The following is a 23,773-nucleotide window of genomic DNA, read 5'->3' on the forward strand; positions in this document are numbered from 1 at the left end:
AGGAAATCACACAAAAAAAAACAATGAATTGATTTTTCAAAAAAGTGTTCGTCTTTTTTTTGCAAAAATGGAATTCATGTCATATCGAAGGGTTTGTTTTATTTATGTGCTTGGTCTCAGAGTGGTAAAAATGACAATAATAGAAACGAGAAGTAATAGTAATCATTCCATCATTGATGGAAAACAAATTAAAGCATTGGAAACACAATGAAAGCAAACTTCAAAACAAATTCTTCATCAGGGAGAGGGTCCCACAAGGATCTCTTCTATAACCTGTTATATTCTCTAAAAATATCAATGACATGTCTAATGAACACTTACCAACAGCATGTTGTTCTTGACTTGAAATGGAAATAGACCTCGTGGTTGGTGTGCTAACAGGAATGCTTGGGCCTGAGAATAAGAGAGAGAAAATTACTTAGGTTGACGTGTTATTAAAGAAATGGGTATTCAGTTCATGTTTGATGAAATCATTTCATACAACATCGTGTGAGGACTTCTCTCCTATGACCTAATACAGTTTTGCATGCTTACTATTTTTTTCTATGAAATAATTTGTGCTGGCTCTGTAAACAGTGCATTTACCCTTTCTTACATGTGTATACTTACAATGGACGTTATAATTTAGGAGGTGTAGTAACTTTACATTTGAAGTATTCATTTGAAGATTTTCAAATGAGCAATGCATGAGTGACTTACCGTTGGAATTCTGGTCTTGACTGGAAATGGCTATTGATTTAGTAGCTGGTGTGCTGATTGGAAGATTGGGACCTGAAGAAGCGAAAAAGAAATAAGAGTACAATTTTTAAGTATATATCCATTCCTCAAAAAAGCATTGGTTCAATCAATCAGACAGGTCTAGGCAGAGTTGATCTCAGACCTTTCAGTGTGGGATAGGTTTTTGACTTTTAACATTGTTGTAGATTCCGGATTCTTTTGTCAAGATGTTGACCATAGACCAGTTCAAAGTTACTTCATGGATTTTGGTCAAATGACCTTTTCATTTCTTTCATTATGATAGGCAGATTTCAAAGCAAGATATTGCGTAAGCATGCTTTACATGAAGAATGAAGAAATTGAATAGACCAGGTGACTAGAATAGCACATCAATGAACACCCTATGAAGGTATTTGTTGCATTTCTACTTTGAATGCATATTAGAGCATGATGTACAATGTACTTGGCAAACTGTGAAATATACCAGTCACTTGTGGACGCAACATCAAAGTTGGTGCTTATTTCATTTGATTTTAAACCACCATGTCACTTAAGTACCAATAACCTTCCTCTGATCATGCGCAGAGTGGAACTACGAACTGGCTTATTGAGGAAGAGGGAACAGCAAAAAAAGACAATGAGGAAGGAAGTGGTGGAGGGGAGTAGCAGGGTTGGGTCTAGGCAAAGGCACGCAATGATAAATACTTACTATTTCCAGGTCGTTTGAGTGTTCCTCCACCCTCTTTTAGCCATGAATAAGCCTTTGAGTTAGGCACTGTGATGACCTTGATGACAATGGTGTCCGGTGAACTGACCACCAGGTTGACCACATACTGATGAGGTGCTGACGTCACATCTTCACCATTGATCTATGATAAAGAATGGGAAATGGCATAACAATTCAACCTGGGGTTCCACAAGGAACTAATCTAGGGCCTGTTTTGATACAGTGAGATATGGATATCACCAGAATTGACCACCGCATGTATACATGTATGGAAATGCATCAACATCAGAATTTTTTCTCAAGGAAATTTGCACAATGTCCTTTGTTTACATAGAGAAACACACTGAATTTTTCAAGAAAATGTGAATATACATCATATCTAGAAAATAATTTGAACAATCATGTGTTTCAGATCTTGATGTTGTGACTGATCGGATCACTTGTAACTCTTTGTAGGGGGCCCTTTTCACAACTTGTCACAACTTAACCATTGTTCTATGAAAAAGGATTGGAAACAGAATGAGAACCTGTTGAAATAAATAATTTCATGCCTAAAGAAAGGAGTTCCACAAGGACCAACTCTAGCACCTGTTTTGTTCTAATGAGATATGGATTTGTCCAAAAATAACTACTCCGTTAACCACATACTAATGAGGTGGTTGAAGGATGAATGTATTCACCATTGTTTTTTTTTATACAGGATTTGAATAGTATTGTCAGGAGTTTTATTGATACTTTATTGCAGCCCAAACCAATGTATTGCGCTAAAATGCAATTAGAGAGACACTACATATATACAGTTAAACAAATTTTAAGACATAAGACTCAGGAAAAGAAAAGGTACGCTTGAATGAAAATTGCTTGGAAAAATACAATCTATAACCTGACTCATCAAGGGCAGTAGTAGCACCTTTTCATTCTTTATCTTAAGCCCTAATTCAAACAATTAGCTATTTACTTCTCGGATTTGGTATACCAAATTATTGTTCAGTCAATCAAATAATGAAACAGTTGGGCAGGTTCAGGAATACAAGTGATAGAGTGCAAGGAAGGTAAAGGCTCAACATTGAGAACAAAAGAACATCAACTGCTCAATGAATAATTAGCATAAAATAGTTCAAGAGAGAATGAGAGAGAAAGTGAGAGGAAGGGAGAGAGGTATAAGGATGATGGGATGAAGTGCCTGTAGACAAAAAATGCTGAAAATATGGCATGGAAATGACACTGATATTATGAAATATGAAAACTTCTTTCATATTCCGAAAGTTAACATTCTTGTTTCTAGGAAAACAGGGGAATTCACAGAGAGTGGGAGAGGGGAAGGATGTAAGGGGATGGGGAGAGAAAAAAAGGAATGGCGGGGGGGGGGGATGAATAAAATCTACACTGTTAGAGATGAACAGTTTGCAAGAGAGGACTGAAAAAAGAAGAAGAGAGAGATGACAAAGGGAAAAATATAAAGAAATAGGAAGAGAGAGAGAGTTATTTTATTTCAGTCACAATCTAAATTTACCCCAACTAGACACCACAGCTACAGACATTTACATTATTTCACAAGAACAGGATGCTGAACATGACAAGGTCTGAAATCTAGCACAACTGTTCCCGGGAGAGCTACAGCTGGGGCTTAAATTTAGAATGGTAATCGGACCAGACGTTGCAGTCTACTAATCCCACCCACACGTGGGATTCTTTTAGATTCGACAGAAAAAAGCCACAGTTTTGTTTCATCTTTTGGGCCTCCCAAGGGAGTTTTGTTCATAAGTCATGGGATTTGGGTTAAAAGAAATGATCAAAGGAAAACTAAATAATCTGCCTTGTGAAGAGCCTCACGAGGAAATAACTGATCTAATAAAATCCCTTCTTATGCAAGCATTCTTTCTTTAAATACCACTTTTCAGACCACATATTATAGTTCATAACTGTCAGTTTTGATCATGAATTATTGATGCTGTGGTTGGCATACCAACAGTTCCTTCATTTTGTACATGGTTAATCACTTTGAATTGATTTATTTGGATAATACAGGGTAAAAAACAAACTATTTCTAATATCATATAAACATGTATGGTAGTGGATCGTATTACCGAACACTTTTCATGAATTTGATCATATCAAACACATTATTCCAATAAAATTCACCAAACTTTCACCATAAATACACAAATACCTACAAACTGTAAATATGCAGAAATTTTGCCAAAATTGTTTTTCATTTTTACGAAATCAGCTTCCGATCTGACCCCTCTTCACAAGTGAAATATTTTGGTCACTTGAAAAAGGTATCGTATTACCGAACTTGTGTTTTCTATGGGAAAATTTGGGAAAACAAAAAAGTCACTGATGAGTTATTTTCACCATATTTAATTGTTTTAAGGATATAAAGACTTCGAAATTGTGTTTTTTCATCATTTTTCTATTCAAGTTCCCTTTGGAAGGATGTTGCTAAGGTTTGAGTGTATTATTATTTTCTGACACATATGATGCGCGCGTTCTGTAATACAAGGCTGGTCGGTAATACAATCACTCACTGTATATAGGGTTAAAAAAAACTATTTGTAATGTTTTATACATATATTCTCAAATACTTGTTATCACAGAAAATATAGCCCATGTACCTAAAATGCATACAAAGCCTGCAAAAAAACTTCTGTCTTTTACTCGTGTTCTGAACTAATGGTGATCTAAGTTGAACAAAAATATTCAGCTCCAATGAAAGGATTTGGAAAATTTGTCATTAAAAGTTAAATGATCGTAAATAAATTTTGTTTTGGGATAGAAGTTCACCAGGGAGAAATCCCACCCCTTTCTGCTGATTAGTCATGTGTTGGTTTGATGTTTAGTAATGACTCTGACGTTGGAGTAGGATTGTGGTTTTTACTAACAATAACTCATGCTCTATTAATAAACATACACAAATGATATGGAAGGATGTGATTCATATATTAATGTTAAATTCAAAATGGGGGTGAGGCAGTTATCCAAATCTATGTTGCTGTTTTATTGCAGTATGGCATTCATCCACATTGGGCCAAAAACAGAATTAGGGTGTGTTTATGCTTCCATTGCGAGGACAGAATCGGCGTTTTCAAACGTCGATTCAAAACGCCGATCGTAAACCTGGTTCTGGGAGTGCTGTTTATGCTTAACTTTTTAGAGGCAAAATCACGATCTCCAGCTGGCTTCGCAGGAAAGCGAGGTCAAATTGGGCGGGCCCTTTTTCGAAAGTTGTTTTATTCGAGTGTTGTTATTACATGGAGATAACATGGGGCAATGTGACTGTATTTGCCCGCGGATTTTCATCTCACCGGAAGCATGTACCAAATGACGTCATTTAAACACGTTTACGATCGTGGTTCTGTTTATACTTCCCCAGAAAGCCTGATTCTGGACAAACGACGTTTACAAACGCATCTTTTTGTGAGTTTACGATCAGCGTTTTGAAACAGCGTTTTAATGAAAGTAAGCATGGACGCAACGGTGTTTTGGACTAATCACGTTTGGAAACGCTGATTCTGGCCTCAAAAGTGGAAGCATAAACACAGCCTTAGACAGGCAACCATGCTCCTATTGTCACCAGAGAAAAAATTACACGGGGGCTGGGGGCGATTTATCCCCTGAAATGATCAAAAGACCCATGGAAGAAAAAAAATACACTGGAAATTCCCATTCATCGAAATATTAAGGCTAATGCAATGTTGCAGATTTCGGCACTAAGTTGTGAGAAATAGCCCCCCCCCCTCATTTTTTTTTTTAAATGCCTGATTGTCACCCCCTCCCCAACCGGATCTGCATCTGGAAGAAAGGAGATGGAGCAAAGAATGAATTGATATAACTAAGAACTGGTATCAAAAGAAAAGCAAAATGGTGCAATTCATACAAAATAATGATAATACACAGTTCTTGTATAGCGCATATCACAATTATGAATTATGTCCTTATGTGCTTCCAAAGGATATTATTACCCGAGAGGTAGCTTGGCAGGCGTAATTACTAAGATTACAGCGCACACGCATTTCAAGAAATAAATTCCTGCCAGGTAATGATATATATAATAACAAATTTTAAGTCTTTCTTACCTCTAGGATGAAGTCACCCATCTTCAGCCCCGCCTTGTCTGCAGGGCTTCCCTTATCAACGTGCTCGAGGTATTGAAGGGCGGGGAAATCTTTGGTTGGTGTGAATGAAACTGCCCCACCCTGAGGACCTAGAGAAAAGGGGGGGGGGAGAGAAGTTGACAAAATTAATATGGAGAATTCAAATTACAAAACTACCATGAAACCTGTCTATCAAAGGGTAAATTGCCAATTCTTCTACTGCCAACTCATCCACTCACCAAAGTCTACCTTCATTTAGTCTATTGCAATTCTGTCCATCAACATGCCGTCTAACAACCACTTGGTCCAATAACCATTTGGTCCAATCTTCACTTCACCTAATCACCAGTTCATCTCTAACCAGTTGGTCTAATATCTGTTTTATTTTCATTCATTTTTGCCCAATTAACACTTGGTCTAATTAGACCAAATGGTATATGGACTAAATGGCTATTGGACCAACTGGTTGTCAGATGAAATGGTAATTAGATCATGTGGATAGAGGACGAACTGATGGTAGACCAAATGATAGTAGACGAGTATGCAATTGGACGAAAAGGCATTAGACCAATCGGAAATAAACCATTTAAGGCCACCCAGAGAAAAAGGGACCATTGAAGACAGATGGCCTTTAAAGACATATTCCTTCGAAACAGGGAATAATTTTGGTAGCAACAAGAAAAAGGTTTTCACCACAGACAGGTGGCTGCTAAGATAGGTCCATGGCGGTGGATATGTAGAATCAATTTGGATTGATTCAGAATCAATTTGGATTGATTCTAGTAGTTTTTAATTATGCTTGATTGCACATTGTAGTCACTGGAATCAATCATAGAAAAATGTTCTACGACTAATAGCTAAGTTTATATGTTAAGGGCCAAAGAATTGTTTTGATTACCCAAAGGAAGTGCTTTTGTCTTCGAAAGGCGGCTACCCCCACCTCCCATCCCCGTAATGGTCACGATAGTTAATACAGTGCTCTGGAGCGCGTTTCACATATTAACTTGTCGTTTTATCACACCAAGTCGTTATCTCCCGCAGGAGTGACCGTAACCATAGTAACAGTGCCTATCAGCCAATCAAAGCCAAAGTTGTCAGATCTGACAATTTGTCTGACAAAAAAATATTGATGAAATGGTTCCCTGAAGTTAGATTGATCTTTTGATTCAGAGAACTCATGCATGTTACTAGGATACACTACTCATGCCAGATTCTACGATAACCTTCAAATAAAATGGCCTCCAATCGAAAACGTCAAATACCCTAAAATAATATAATCATGTCCTCCACATCCTGGAGCTTTCAAACGAAGCAAAAGAGACTAAATTAGGATTCAACTTTCTAAATTTGGGATGTTACTTGAAGATTGAATCAATCAAACGATTTACGTTGAAGCTGAACATTCTGTTCAAGGTAGGAAGGATTTATCACAGGATTTCTGTATCAAAGCAGTTTAATATGTTTGTGAAAAGACTCTGCACTCCATAAATATTATTTCTTGATAATTGAATAAATCTTGCCCTTCCTCGAAGCAATCTAAAAAGACAATTATAAAAACAGGAAGTCCTGCCCAGGATAATCAAGGCAAATGCTAAGCTTATCAAGAACAAAGCTGAGTTTACCCAACTGCACTGTAAAAACTGTGACCAGTGTTAAAATTAACACCAGTTGGTGTCTACTGAGACCACACCCTGAGGTGTTAAAATAACACATATAGGTGTTACACCAACACTCTCAATTAACGGTGTAAAATAACTGGTGTGGTCCTTTATGTACACTGGTTAACAAAACAGTTTTTGCTGTGTGGAAATTAAGAAGACATATTAAGTATAATCTAGAGCGCACTTACTCCATGGTTCTTCCTAAATAACTAAACTAAGCGAACAAATATTCATTAAAAATAATTTACCAATCTTTAAACAAAAATAAAAGTAAATTTAAGAGCATAATCTTCTTACGAATGGCTATATTTTTTAGATAAAGTTCCTAGACAGTAAGAAAAAATTATTGACCAAAATAAATAGTGTACACGAAAAGAAGGGCCCTGCTGCATAAACGTTACCATTATGGTAACTTTGCCACCCAATGGTAACTTGCATGGAATCCTTGATTTTGATTGGCTGTTGATCATTGTTACCATGGTAGTTACCACTGGATGGCAAAGTTACCATAATGGTAATTTTTATGCAACGGGGCCCTGGATAAGAGAATTTTATCTACTTGAAAACAATCTTTCTACAAAAAATGTTTCTGTTTAAACATTTCATGTGTTTTCATCACAAGGATTTGATTGAAAACCATTATGTTTCAAAAATAAAACAGAAAAGTGAATCTACAATAAGTATAAACAGAAACAGAAACTCATCTCCTTACAAGAGTGAGGATTCATAGTGACAAGTACATACATCTGAAAAACTGCTGACCAATCAAGTTCAAAGAAACTAATTCATATAAAGTAGAAATGATTTTAACTATGAATAGCAATAATCTTCAAATTCTTCATCCTTTAGGATATATACTCACTCTTTGCTCCACGGAGAACAAAACCAAATCCCTTCTTCCCTCTCTGCACACAGGCGATTCGGGGATCGGAGTTCTGCTCCTGTTCCGTTCCGTCAAAAGAGGGCACACTACAAAAGAAACAAAATGAAAAAAAGTTCTTGTTACAATGAACTACGAAACTTCTCATTGCCATGAATGCTCACATGCATACACATTATTTTGTTAACTTGAAGCGTGAAACCTCTAGGCTATTTAAATTTGCTCTCCTCTTCCCTGGCCACCAACTGATGCACTGGGCAAACTGCTTTCAAATATTACATGTACCTGTATAATTTTTTATGTCATTTTATGTAATGACTGATATTGCTTTTGTAATCTTGAATATGTTTGAAGTGCCGAATAAATGATAAATAAATAAATTGTGCAGGCTCGATGAGGATAAAATTTCAGAAAATTGACTCATTATTTAAAGGAATACTAGTACATGCTACATTTTCTATCAAGGTTGCAGTGATCAAGTGATCAACTGATTTTAAACTATTGATATGATCTTCCTGGAGTGAAATATATAATCTTTTTCTCATGACAAGCATTTTTTCATAACATAAACTTAACAATGAATTGTACATTTATGAGGCAAAATTGCTCTTTAAGACAATCAAAATGACATATCTTTTGAAAGTTCAAAAGCTCTAAATGGTATTAGAGCTTAGCCAACCTGATTCTCATTTTTAACATCAGCCCTTAACTAGGAATCATCCTGAGTCATTGAGGTATGAATAATAATCTTATTTTTGGGGGTTTATAAAAAAGAATCTTTTATTCATAGCTCCATGAACAGCATGCACCAACATCAACAAACTGTAAAATCTGCCATTATAACCACTACATGCATTCTATGGCCTGTATTCTAAATTCGGGTTCAAGTTAAACTCGGGTTTAAAGTTGTGGTTTAAGTATGGATGGCCAATTGTTACATAAATCACTAACAGTAGAGATATCATATTTCAGCTCATTTGGCTCTCATATCATTCATAATAGTGTAGGAAGTATAAATAGATGATTGTCTTCACCATTGATGAATCAGTAGGAGTACAGTAAACATAAGAAACATACAACTTAATAAAAAAAATTTGACACGTTTGGCTTCCTATAATTTTAGCACAGAGTTAGACCATTGATCTGTTGATTGAATGGGAAAGAGCACAGTAAACCTAAAAAACGTACAACTTAATAAAAATTTTGTTATGTTTGGCCTTCCATACTTAAACCACAACTTTAAACCCGAGTTTCAGTGAAACCCGACTTCAGAATACGAGCCTATGGGTCTTATAAGTGAGAGATAAATAACACATTCATTTCATGGTAAAACGCAACATGAGGCACCCATCTGCTCCAGTTGTGACATCACCATGGATACATGTACCTATTATTTTTTTTCAATATATAGCAGACGGACATATGGAGAGTAATAATACGCCATGTGTAATGAACAGATTTTAAGTCCTTTTCATTGTTATCTCCAAAGCAATCTTCACTATTTTGACTGCCCATGAATGTCCCGATTCCATTTCTGATTAAAAAATGATAATTCAAGAACATAACATACTGACAGGTACAACTTCAATCATGTTTTCACATTAAAGCCAATTCAGAGATGCTGAATATAAATTAGAACACGTATGATATCATAAACCTTTATAACAAATGCTAGAATTCTGTGGAAAAATTTGCATTTGGCCAATCAAACTACAGGGTCTCTTCAGCACATAACACTAACTTGTAACTTGACATGTATATTTTTAGCAGGGAACACGAAAAGCTCAGCAATGATCGTAGAACAATTTTCTACAATCGATTGCATTGACTACAATGTACAATCAATCATAAAACCCAAGCAAACGATTAATCACGAACCTTTGTGTTACGGTCCCATGGTACTGATCATTGAGCGATTTCTACAATTGATTGCATTAATTGTTAAAGAGGAAGCTCACCCTGACAAAAAGTTTTATTGCAAAAATAGCAGAAAAATACAAAATATTGGCAAAGGTTTGAGGAAAAATCCATCAAAGAATAAAAAAGCTTTAGAATTTCAATTATTTGATTTGTGACATCATATGCGAGCAGCTTTCCTACATATCAAATGACAAAACATCGATGAAATACCTTTTTTTCAGAAAACTAAAAACATTTTTTTATTGTACCTTCAGCATATGAATAGACAAATGATTTCACACCCCTTACTAAAAAGAAAATAAAAAAGTCAATACAAACCATTAACAAATTAAATTCATGAGTTTGTATTAAATAACATGTGGGGCAGTTACAAATAAAAAACCTGAAATTCTAATAACTTTTAAATTCTGTGATGGATGTTTTTCAAACCTTCAGCAGTATTTTTCAGCATTTTTTCCTGCTATTTTTACAATAAACTTTTTGTCGGGGTGAACTTCCCCTTTAAGCTTTATGTAACAGGGACCCGAGCGTAAGGAGAGAAATAAAGCATACATACCTGTTTGAAATAGGGACATCTTCGGCAAGGTTCAGCTTGCTTGAACCTAGAGAATAAGTGGAAGAATATCTCATTAAGTTCATAGAGCGTCGCTTCTTGAAGAACTTCTTCATATCGACACACGTGCAGATGCCGCCACACTCACACCGAAAATCAGTTCACACTTTCTAAGTCACACAATTCTTCCTTTCTGTTTGGAAAGTTCATCAACAGTTTTGCAAAGTGGTCACAGCGATTGGTATGGTATCTCTAATTCATAGCATGTTCCATGATGTTGCTAGATTTTGTATAAATAGTTTGATGTATTGCTGATCTTGTTGAAGTGTTCCGTTTATACAGAGTAAATTGCAAAACATGAAGACATGGTGGTGATGATGATCCTTGTAATTAATCCAAATTCTAGATGCAGTTCATTTCTTGAAAATAACTTGCACATTCACAGTAGCACAGATATGCTCATCCTACATGCAAAAATTGAGATATATTTATTTTCAGATTCAATTACAACTCACTCACAGAGTTCTAAATAAATCTAAAACTGCTGAAGAACTGCTAAGCAACCTGGGAAAAAACATGGGTGTTTGGAACAGATTGACTCAACATGTCAACCCCCCAAAAAAAAAACCCTAGCAAAAAAGTTTTCAGCCACACTCTGCAATCAAGAAAGGGGAACACACCCCCAGATCAAGTTGACTGGGTTTTCCCTAATGAATTCCCAACATAGCATCAATCATTTGAATGAATAAAATGTTATTGGAAAGAGTATACAAATTAACTGACAAGAACACAGGATTGCCTGACACTGTTAAAAGGGGAAAACTAAACCGTTGTCAGCTGCAGGCTACCTTTATGAGAATGCACTCAAGTTTACTGGGCTTTCTCTCATGAATTCCCGACATAGCACCAAGAATGCACTTCCTACAATTACTACAACAGCAATGAGGCAACTAGAAGTGGAAAAGGGTCTCCAAACTACTGAAAAGAACACACAAAGAAGACATACAAAACTGGGGTGGGTTTCACAAAAACATTCTGTGATTTTCACTGACTAATTTGTTCCGAGCAAATCAGATGCAAGGATTTCAGTGGCTTATAACAGATTGTCAGTGAAAATCACTATTTGTTCCATGAAATACTTCTCACAAAGATTGCAGCTAAAGAATAGAAAAATCACACAAGATCTTGACATTCCTTGAACAGCTATGATTGTCAGATGTTACTGCTAACAAAGCAACAAGATCACCAAGGGACCGCCAAACAGAACTATTTGACAATCAAAAGAAACAACTTTCATGAGGCATTTTATGCTCCAACAATGGCTTGCTCTTCATCATCAAAGGCTTTATTTCCTCATGCATAATGACATGAATTGAAAAATGATGGAGAATGATGAATAAAAAATCTAAGGGCAATGACCTCTTCAATTTCGTGCTACTCAGACTAATTTACAGCGCGTTATGACCCTATTTGACTGAAGTTATCAGCGAAATATACAGGTTCCATCACTGCCAGTGATGATCGATGGGAAAACTACCCTTTATCACATGACCCACTTCTGACCAATCTTATTGCAAGATTCTTAGTATGTGGTATATAATAACTTTCATGCAACGGGCCTCGGTGTGTCAGCCCCTGAGTAATAAAGAGGCTCTGGTTGAAGCCAAAGAGGCTGGACTGAGTCTCAACAGGTGCCTCATGAATGATAAGTCAAATGGACCTCTGGAAAGCCCGATGTGACAGGTGTATCAACTCACAAGACAAACAGGGATTAGCATTAATTAACACCAGAGAGAATGGATGGACATGATAAAGCAGTGTTTAATACTTGCTGAAGATGTCATGAGGCCTATAAATTTTAAGAATTAAAGGCTAAGTCTACCCTGAAAATAATGTTGTTCTTTAATTAAAAAAAATGAAAGGACTAGGATAGTAAGAATTTCAAAATTTTGATGATTCCTAATTATGAATGCGGTTTAAAGAAGGTTGGGTAAAATTAGGCCTTGATTGTAATTTGTAAATATGTACAGTAAATTCAACAGACATTTATTTTATAAGCTTATAACATGATGAAAATATCTTTGTACAGGATATTTTAATCATGTTCAGATTAACTCTTTTCAGCATGGCCCTGTAAATAAAAATATTTCAACTTTAATTCAGGTAGCAGGTCTTTATTACATGATTACTTTTATCAATATTGAATTTCGGAACTGGAAATGGAATATACAACCCCTTTCTTATGAAGAACTTTTGACAACTTTCCTATTTTTTCAATGATGAAAAATAAAGTAAAATCCTGAGTTAATCAGATTTTATTCTAACTTTTAATAACCAGTTCCTCTCAAAATTTCATATTACTTTTATAAGTTCTATAAGAATAAATCAACTTGATGATTCTCCTTTTTCACTTCCTTCAACAATCAAAGAAGATATGACATTGACAGAGAAAAAGCAAACACTTCAGCATGACGATAGCAAACAGGTAGACACTTAACAATGCCAGTATTGATTTCCAGAAACAGACACCTCCCAAGTTTGCATAATCTTTGCTTTTTATCAGAAACCTGATCGCAACTCCCTAGCCACCTCGTAAATCTCGTCTCCAACCACCATTGAGTAATGCTTGAGGAATTTCACAGATATTTGAAATTTCTCCGCTGCAAGGACGCAAAACAAAAGGGCGCATCAACTTCCGAAAATGCTAATGAAAATGTTTCTACTCAGGCCTTGTCTGAGAGAACGCAAGCTTTTATTTTTGAGTGTTGAAAGGAAGATTAATCGACAATACACAATAGTAGAAACATATTAAGCCAAAGATGTGATTTCTTTCGAGGACACTTGAGGTCACAAAGAGCTTTAAAACATCATTAAGCATTGGTATCAAAGGCCGTTGAAAACGAAACACTCGGTTTTCTTTGAAGACTTTCCTTCCAGTTGTGAAACCGCAAGTTTCTGACGAGGAAACCGTATGGTTTCAACATCACAACCTTGTAGTTTTTGAACTTCTACACCCACTCCAATCAACCCCCACTCCTATTATTATATGTCTGGAGAACACAGTGAACTTCATCATAATACCCAGTATTTTTTGTCTTTCTTGATGGCCTGTATAAATATGACGAAAGAAATAAGTGTATCCATCAATATCAGTACTTTTTTGCATTATAAATTTCACATATCTGACAAAGAGTCCATGTAAAAACCAAACCCTATTTCATTTCTATGAAAATGTTGGAATATCATCAAAGTAAGCCCTTATTTCTATATGCCTTGCCTAAAACAATGGAAAAATCTTCATTCTCAACGCAAAATAAACAGAATTCTAGCTCTAGAATGAACACAACTAACACTTAGGCCATTATTTCTTTACCCCTTGCCTAGAACAATGGAAAAATCTGAATTCTCAACACAAAATAAACAGAATTCATTCTAGCTCTAGAATGAACACGACTAAAACAACCAAACTGGGGGTGGGGGTGAGGGAGGGGTATCATTATCACTGCATATAAGCTTTGATTTTGTATCCCTTCTGAACAAGGCTATCCATGAGACTGGTAAATGTATCATCTCACCCCAAGGGACAATTGCTGACCGTGATTAAACCATGCTAGACTGGTTAACAAAGGGATCAAAACAGAGACAGAAAAGGAACCTTTTTAATACATAGGCCTATATGCTTCTTGAAGAGCACATGACAAATGATGACAAATATAAGAAGAGGAAGGACTTTTCACTGAAAAGAGGAACCGAAAATCAGAAAATGAACAATAGTTTTAAGGTTTTGTGTTGACTGATACGCATGATTGTTTAACAATGAGACGTCCAATCTGTCAACTTAAACAATATTCCCCTCTGCGCATTTTCTACAAATATCATGGCCTGCAGATGCACGATGCACCTATCACATTTTGAAACGTCATAACTTTCGTTGGTCATAACCGGGGATAGTTAAAAAAGAGATAGAAAAAATGCTCTACTGAACTTTAATAATCCAGGTACTGAACAACTCCCCACCCAAAACCTCATCCATCAAAGAGCAGCACAATAAATTGAAGCAAAACTTGAATTGAAACTGAATGCAATCAGAATGGGAAGTGGTCTGGAGAAATACAGGTTTTCAAAGAAAACTATACATCACTATGATTCCTACAGTTACTGCTGTATTTGAAATTAGGTTCCTCATAAAACAAGAGGTAATTAGCAGGTCAATTCCAATAGAAGGTCTACATGCATAGGCGGCGGAAGCGGGGGTGGGGGGGGGACATGCCCCCCCTAAATTTGTTGTTGATGACCTTTTTTTTTTTTGCTTGTCAAAAATTTTTTGGTTGTCCCCTCCTAAAATTTTTGGCTTCCGCCGCCAATGTCTTCATGCCCATGTATTCAAACAATCAGTTTATTCAAATTGGTCCTGTCATTAATACCAAACCCAAATTCTTTGATTCCACAACCAGTTCTCTTTTTTAGCCAATTCAAATGCATCATTCATTCTGAAAGCTTATCATCCATAGATCCATTGTTTCGTGAAAGAGGACCTTTCTTTCGCCAGTAGCAAACAAAGTGAAAAGATATTTTTTAGCCAATTGAAATGCATCATTCGCTCTGAAAGCTTATGACTTCCAAAGATCCATTGTTTCATGAAACAGGACCTTTCTTTCACCAGTAGCAAACAAGTGAAAAGACAATACAATGTGTACCATTATCAATGACATTCAATGAAGAAAATACATATTGCATGAAAGGAGCAATCAAAATATCAAATCATTCTTATCCTCAATCCATAGGAACCACAAATATGAACTGTCTATTCAACAATCAATAAGGATATATATCTAAATAAAAAAAATTCAAAGACCAAACTTGTAATAAAACAAGTAATTATCAACATTCATCTAGTAGTTCAATTGAGTAATTGAACCCTTTGATTCAAACAAGCTTCTCCAGGAGTGAGTTTAAGCAGTTTTTCACTAGCAGAAACAATAGCAACACAATGCAATTTAAATCCTGATCCTCCAACCAAAACTGTTAGTATCCATCGAAAGGAAATATTTGATCCAGTATTCCGATTTCAGTCAGATATGATGAAAATATTAAATATAATCCATAAAATATCATCCAATATGATTTACTCCAAACCAGCAAATGAGTGTAACAACTACGCATGATTTAATCCAAAAAAGAAATAGTTACAAACTTGTTTTGTATGTAAACACAACCGAAGGCCACACTGAATTACCGAAGAAAACTTCCTCTCCTGAAAGAGGCTGACAACTTTAGCTTTATATATATACTCACTCCAGAAATAAACAACAGTGTTTGTGCGCAAGCGTGAGCATGACTCTTGGTCTATGACGCCCTTTGTACTTAGGAGCAGTTGATAGTAATCACTATTACACGGTGAGCTGTGGTATAGTGGAGGATATGTTATGGGGGTGGCATCATGTTCGATTTGTCAGGGAAGGGAGGGGAGGGGGATGGGGTATATTAGGCCTAATGGTAAATGTACCCTTATATTGTTTATTATAAATCGGTAAAAATACAAATTCATTTATTATATATTCACATTTTGATTAATGAAATAATATTTTAATGTAAATTTATGAATATTTCTTATCATAATATATTTTATACATATTATCAAAATTTTCCAACCTGCCATACAAGATTTTTTTAAAGGAGTTGGCCATATTGTATTTTGGATTAAATATGCTTTAGTTCTCAAAATAGTGAAATCATGCAATCAATTCAGCAGTGTGACGTCAACTATGAATTTGTGTGACGTCAATTATGAATATGAGAAATCAAATACAAATGAAACTTTGGTCAAGAAAATTTTGTTGACATTGACCAAATAGCACATCTACCTAGCAAAAGTATCAGACAGCCAAAAATATAATATAAACTCTCTTCCTTATTTTTCCTAAATTCTATAAAACTGATAAAACTTCCCTTTTTCATTAATAAGGGGGAATATGGAGGGGGAACCCCCTTCCCCCTCCTTTTACCCCTTCCTTAAGACCTCAACCCATGTTCGTAAGCACGGTTATCTATCATTGGTTTAGGAGTGGTCCCCCTTTGTGCGTCATCATCTGATCAAAGTCCGCTAACATTTTATGACCACCAGTTATCGGTGAACTCCAGAAAACTACAAACGCTGTGTCAGAGAGCTTTCTTTTCTTTCTCTTTTGCTCTTGTGCGTCATGTTTGCCCTTTAATTCCATCTTTAAGAACAGGAACGACATGATGAGGGGAAATTAAATGATAGATTAATTAAAAGCAATAGGAACTCTTACAAAAGAGACCTAAAGTTTTGTAGCAGGCATATACTCTATATTTAATATTATATCAATACAGAATACAGGAAATATGACAATTATTTTTCAAGAAAACAAAACCTCTTTGTATACAGAATGTTTCATTTACTGATGTCCTTTTTGTACATAGGGCCTAGAGTCCAAAGTGTATACAAAGACCGCTCAAGAAAGACAAGGAAAAATGTTTTATTTATGAGCAGGTGGGATTTATGAACAGGTTCTTGTAATACAGTGAAACCCGTACATAAAGACCACTCAAGGAAGAGAGGGAGATAAGGAAAATGGTCTTTAAGAAAAGGTGGTCTTTATGAACAGGTTCCTGTAATACATGCCTCTATGTAGAAAATATTCAAGGGCAATCAAACTGGTATTTTTACCATTTCAAGATCTGCACTAGTCCGACAATGCAGGTGGTCACAGAAGTTGGATCGATATTTACCTATTTGATTTTTTTTTTGCTCTACAAATGATGCTGCTATAGTGAGTGGTCAATGTATCGGTAATTGAGAACCAGAAACTTAGAAAGGCAATACCATCCTTCTGGTTCTCAACACAACTTTCAGTTGCAATAATGCCCTTCTGGCTCTGAACTGGTGATATCATGAGGACTACACTGCACAGAAAATGTTTTCCTTTTTGACAGGAAACCCAAATTAAATTAATGAGTATCCATGTTCCATTCAGATTTCAAAAACCACTTCCTAAAATAGTAATCCGATATAATTATTCCGCTTATCCGCAAGTTCAGTAAATCTCCTTTCATTTCCTCAACACGTTCACATATCCCTATTCTACTTTTCACGAATAAAAAAAAAAATACCCTTTTGTTCTTACTGATTTGTTTTAAAATTTCTGTTTGAAAATAAAAATCAATATCAATGTTCCGTTGCTCAATCTACTCCTTTTTTGCTTCCACTTTATCCGTCATTCTCACCATCTTGCCTGCTTATTCAATTGATATAAAGCTTTCATTTTTACTTATCACATGCTATTTGAACTGAACTGATTTGATTTGAAATGAATTTATAGTCCAATAAAATGGAATTTTGGGTGGAAATATCTTACCAAGGAGCAAAAGAAATACAGCACACTTTCACATTTTGAAACCTTTAGGCCTATATCTTGAAACAGCCATAACTTTTCAACCCAAATTTTAATCCCCTTTTAATTGTTATATAATAACATATTATCACTAAAGCTCACTGGCATGGCCAGCAGGAAAGCATGATGCGACTGAACTTATATCAAAATTCCCTCTCCCTATACCTGTAGGAGCCTCAAACATTAACACGCACAAAATGGTTAAAGAGCTTAGAGGCCCTTTAACATGAACGAGACCATTGGCCTATCAGGTTTTAACAGCAGAGGGGCCCTCGGTAGGGGGGGGGGGGTGCTGCAGAATTGTTCTGAACACTGCAAAAATGCTGGTGTTAATTCAACACCAGTCCAGGATCTATATCGGTCCACACGAGAGAAGCATTCAAACACCCACCTGGTGGGTGTTTCATAAAGCTGTTCGTAAGTTAAGAGTGACTTTAAGAACGACTGATGATCCTTTCTTGTGGTAAATGGTATATTGAATTGGCAATGGTTCAGCACGTAAGAAGGGTTCACCAGTCGTTCTTAACTTACAAACAGCTTTATGAAATGCCCCCCCCCCCCCCCCCGTTAAGAATCAAACTGATAATGATGCAACACAAATTGGTGTTGCTTAAATGCCAAATTGGTGTTTTAACACCTCTGGTGTTTTAACACCTCTGGTGTGGACCAACATAGATACCAGACAGGTGTTAAATTAACACCAGTGTTCTGGCAGTGAAGGGGAGGGGGTGGGATGACCATGCAAAAATCCACGATGAGATGGTCCTTTCAATGTTAAGTATATGTTTACTAAAATCTCAGGGGGGGGGGTGCTGAAGCCCCCTTATTGCCCCAATCCTGGATCCACTGACTCTACTTAGTATCAACACATAGGCCTACAGATCTGAATTCACACACAACTTTAATATTAAACCTCTCTTTCCTGGTTGCTATAATTAATGATATAGTTAATTACCCATTCCGTCACCTTAGCAATTAAAGTATGTTAACGACCCATAGCAAACGAGGCATGTCAAAGAATTGCATAATGGTCCCCCGTCTTGGAGTTTGATCAAACAGTAATGTTACATACAGCTCAAGGATGCATACTATGTAACCCTAAACATTACTGCATTTGTAGATACACACCAAGGCAAACATGCAATGCAATTTTCATTGAGGTCCGAAGAGGATCAATTTATTTTCTTCTACCAAACCCATTCCCTCCCCATGCGGAATAAAGTAAAGCAAAACTACAGAGTTAAATCCATTCATGATTAATTCTCTATTCTTATTTTTATTGATATGCATATCTATTCATCTTTCATTTTAAGTGTAATTCATGTCTCGCATCGGAAGTGATATTTTCTTAATTTTTTCTTTTCTCTTCCTTTTTATTAATCTACAAGACCTTCCCTTTTACATTTTCTAAAATTTCTTCTTCATCAAACATTTGCCCAATGATTCAAAGATGGTATTTCCACACCTAGTCATGATTGTCAACAAAAGTAAACCTGTAACCTGAACAATTGCAAAGTATGATTTTCAAATAAAGTGACATGTATGAAAAATACAAATACGCCTTCAATATGGAGAAATTTTTTCTTCAGATGTGCAAGCAAAGAGCTGAAGATCGATTCCATGTCTTCACTTGTCATTTGATTTATTAATCCAACCTTGTCTTATATGGAAAGAGGGACAATGAGGAGAATTTATATCTAGTTTGGCAAATAAAACTGGTGGCTTTAACACAATGTTATCAAACAGACGTCCATGTTTGAGGATAAACATAAAAATGTCTGACTTGCCCAGCAAACAGCGATATTCTGTCAGCAGGAAGTGAAGACAACTTGCAAATAAGCGCTCATGACTTACAATTACAATATTGATTTTAATAGGAAGGCGATGGGATTGAATTTTTTGGAGTTATTTGTAGTAGTAGATGCAGTCTTTCAAAACCTTTTTTTTTTTTTTACAGCTATACCTTATTTCAATACTTGTCCTATGCAAACATGCATGTATATACTATTGAATTATTTATTTCATCTTGAATGGCATGTTTTTATCTCATGTGTTGTAAAATGTTTTTGACATTGGAATTGAATAAAGTTAAACTGAACTGAATAATTTCTGATATTGCTTCATTTGCAAAAATTACATATTTTTAGGAAAGTGACATGATTACAATTTTTGAAACTTTTCATGAATCTCGTTTTCTGTTGTAACATTAAAGAAGTGGTCTTTTGACAGTTTCAACATTTTGATATATAGATCTCTTTGTAGTAAATGAGATGAAATCATCACAAAAGTCAGTATTGCCCATGCTATTTGAACAGTCTCATTAACTGCCTATTTTGATTTGGTATTCAATATTACTTTGTTGGGGAGGGGTGGACATCTTTTCTTTTATATATTTCTTATAATCCCATCATGCTATTTATGAGTCAATTAAGTAAATTTTCCTTTTTTTAATTTTTTCTCAAGACCATGTAAAAAAATACCCCAATACAATCATAATAACTTCATATTTTAGTTACAGACAATAATCATGAAATACTTCCCTTCGATCTCCCATCAACATTTCTCTCAATTTATCCCTTCCATATTCTCACTCAACGCAAAGACATGATATCTCAAATCTAAACCACATTATTGTCAACTACTGCATCTACAACCAGATCCAAACACAAAAAGTCCAATAAAACACCTGAATTAGGGGGGTACCTGGTCACAGCAAAAATGTCTGGTTTTGGTGGTTGAGGGTGTGAAATTCCATTGAATATGAGTCATAGAATTTTAATGATGGAGTTTAGTTATGATTTATTACAAAAGTCTGGTTTCATAACATTTATATCAAAACAAAACTGTAACTGTAAATTATATGAAGCTGGGTTGTTTAATTGACAGACAAGAATGAGTCAGAATGTTGTTGGTTTGTGTGAATGTGCTGTAGCTGGTTCCCTCTATTCATCCATAACTGACACCCCCCTTCTCACTCTGTCCCCATTTCCCCCTTCCTGTCCCCTCCCCTATCTCTATCCCGCTCTAGATTTCTTCATCTCTGTTGTTCCCGACCACTAACCTATCTTCACTAACCTCTCACTCATACATTCCCCATCCCTTTATATTCTCTATTATGCTACTTCACAATACTCACAATTCAATATATTTTATTTCATAATGCATTTTATTTGTAATGTATTTTAGATATTTAATGTTATTATCGTTATATTATTGTATCGAACAGTAATATAAAAATGTATTACGATTATAATGTATAATGTACTGTGATTTATGTATCATGTAATAATGTATATTTAACCTGCCGGCCAACCTAATAGGTTGCCTGGCCTGGTTTTAGTTGAAGTTATTATCAAGAAGAAGTTATTCTTGATCTCTAATAAAGACATGATGAACTACTCTTTTTTACAGTGTGTGTATTAAATCTGCAAAGTTCTCATGTTTTTATTTCATGTAATTTCTTTCTAGTGGATTTAGAAGTTACCATTTGCAACAATAACAGGACTGTCACATTCAGAATTGTAATCATCATCATCACCACCATCATCACCATCATCATCATCAGCACTATCGTTTTCTTCATTATGATCATGATTATCATTGTTATTGCTGTCATTGAGTGTTGATTGAGTGTGCCAATGAATAAGAAGCAAGATTATCAATGCTTCATATTATCATAATTATCATCTATAATCATAATTACCATCATTACCAATACCCCAACACCACCACCATCATCATCATAATCATTATCATTATCATCATCATCATCATCATCATCATCATATCATATCATTATCATCACCACCACCACCACCATCATCATCATAATCATCATCATTATCATTATCATTATCATCATCATCATCATCATATCATATCATTATCATCACCACCACCACCAGCATCATAATCATCATCATTATCATCATCATCATCATCATGTTCATCATATCATATCATTATCATCACCACCACCACCACCATCATCATCATAATCATCATCATCATCATCATTTTCATCATATCATATCATCATCACCACCACCACCACCACCACCATCATCACCACTACCATTTAATACCAAAATAAATTCTTCAAAAATCCATTTTTATACAATCATATTTCGAACAGGATAGTTGATAAATGAACCGACATATACCACCTGTTGGATATGAAAATCTCAAATTTGTTTTACTTGCAACTTCATTTTTATCAACAGTTGGCAATTATATATATTACCCACAAACTGATATTATTTTCCTCAAGGTGTACAATCTCGCACAACTCTCATCATCCTTTCTCAAACATTAAAATTCAAAATCATCATCATAACCTAAGAATAACAATCAAGAGAGGGACTTACTTTTTCTGTACTTTGGTGATATTTCTTCGACGCAGTATGATGGGAACCATCCCATGCTATGTGCAACACGACCCTGCCAGTAGTTATATTCACCAATTGCTGTAACTGTAAGTAAATATTGGAAAATCAATTGAAGTCCTGAAATGTACCATTTAATACTACTGTAGTCTGATTTCATATTTGTTAACTTTGAAAACTACCATCATCATCATCAATTTTCTCTTAAACAATCATATGACATAGTTTCAACATCTTTTAACTGTAGCTTGTAAATTGACGAGATGTTTGGAACATTTTTTAACTCTTCATCTCAACCAATAAAATGACAGGATTTCAGTAGCTTCAAACTGTACCTTGTATACTGACATTGATAACAAGATTTTTGGAACATGGTCATACTCTCTACCAATCAAATGATAGAATTTCAGTAGCTTGTAACTGTAGTTTGTAAACTAGCATTGATAACAAGATATATGAAACACAGTATTACATTCAACCAATCAAATGACAGAATTTCAGTAGCTTGTAACTATAGTTTATAAATGAAACAGGGCCCTAAATTCTTACCTTCCACATGGTCTCCTTTATGCAAGGAAAGTTCGCCGACCTCTTGAGCGGAGTAGTTTTGTTTGGCGATATAAAAACGCCCCTTGGGGGCCTCTTTTATTCTCCTGTGTATCATGGGGGCTTTCTGGGGATTCACCCCACCTGAGAGAAAGAGAGAAAATGAAAATTGAAGTTAGACAATGCAATATATTTATTTACATACCAGGTATTTATTAATGTATTTATTTAGCAAAACAGGGTAATAACATCGTTATCACAGAGGGTGCTATATTACCTTGCATGGTCTGTAACAAAGTGGAAGTATAGAAAAGTGAACAAAAGTAGCTATTAAAGTATGGGACCAAGATATTGAAATCATAGAAAATGAATAAAGAAAAAAAAAGACTAAAGATAATATATATCATACTAATTTGGGCATTGCAAGAGAAAATCTTAATTAATTGCAAGTCATATTGGGTGCCAAAATGCAATCATAAATATTGCAGAATTTACACTCAATTACTGGTCAGCTTTTTGAAACAAGAAGTTAAAATTGAAGTTTTATTCATATCTCTTCAAGAGATAAGATGAAAATACATAAAATGAATAACAATGTATAGAAAACTATGCACATCAAAGAAATGAAAAATTTTGAAGTTTAAATTAATCCATCCATTGTAAATTTGAAATCAAATTTGCAATTGTAGATTCTTGCACACACCCAATAGAATAACAATCCTTTCCCACTGGATGTTTTTACTACATTTCCTAAAACAACAAAAACCTGAAGCTCATAACGATAGCTTTCACTTTCTCACCACTGGAATAATCCTTTAAACCAGCATTCAAAATAGATACAGGATTTCAAAATCAGAAACACACCACAATTA

At 35.3% G+C, this 23,773-nt stretch overlaps 1 protein-coding gene across 4 annotated transcripts in view; it reads right to left on the reverse strand.

The window, feature by feature from the left end:
• LOC121405677 (SH3 and multiple ankyrin repeat domains protein 3-like) overlaps window positions 1-23,773 on the reverse strand; it is an 86,820-nt gene that overhangs the window by 4,506 nt on the left and 58,541 nt on the right. For all 4 annotated transcript variants that reach the window (XM_041596574.1, XM_041596573.1, XM_041596576.1 and 1 more), the window contains exons 11-18: window positions 22,905-23,045; window positions 22,338-22,442; window positions 10,559-10,604; window positions 8,065-8,171; window positions 5,524-5,651; window positions 1,427-1,586; window positions 700-771; window positions 322-393 (exon numbers count right to left, since the gene is read on the reverse strand). In XM_041596574.1, the coding sequence (XP_041452508.1) occupies window positions 322-393; window positions 700-771; window positions 1,427-1,586; window positions 5,524-5,651; window positions 8,065-8,171; window positions 10,559-10,604; window positions 22,338-22,442; window positions 22,905-23,045 (831 nt within the window). The remainder of the gene's footprint in view (window positions 1-321; window positions 394-699; window positions 772-1,426; window positions 1,587-5,523; window positions 5,652-8,064; window positions 8,172-10,558; window positions 10,605-22,337; window positions 22,443-22,904; window positions 23,046-23,773) is intronic.

The sequence above is a fragment of the Lytechinus variegatus genome, chromosome 19 (genome assembly GCF_018143015.1).
Source record: "Lytechinus variegatus isolate NC3 chromosome 19, Lvar_3.0, whole genome shotgun sequence".
Taxonomy (NCBI): domain Eukaryota; kingdom Metazoa; phylum Echinodermata; class Echinoidea; order Temnopleuroida; family Toxopneustidae; genus Lytechinus; species Lytechinus variegatus.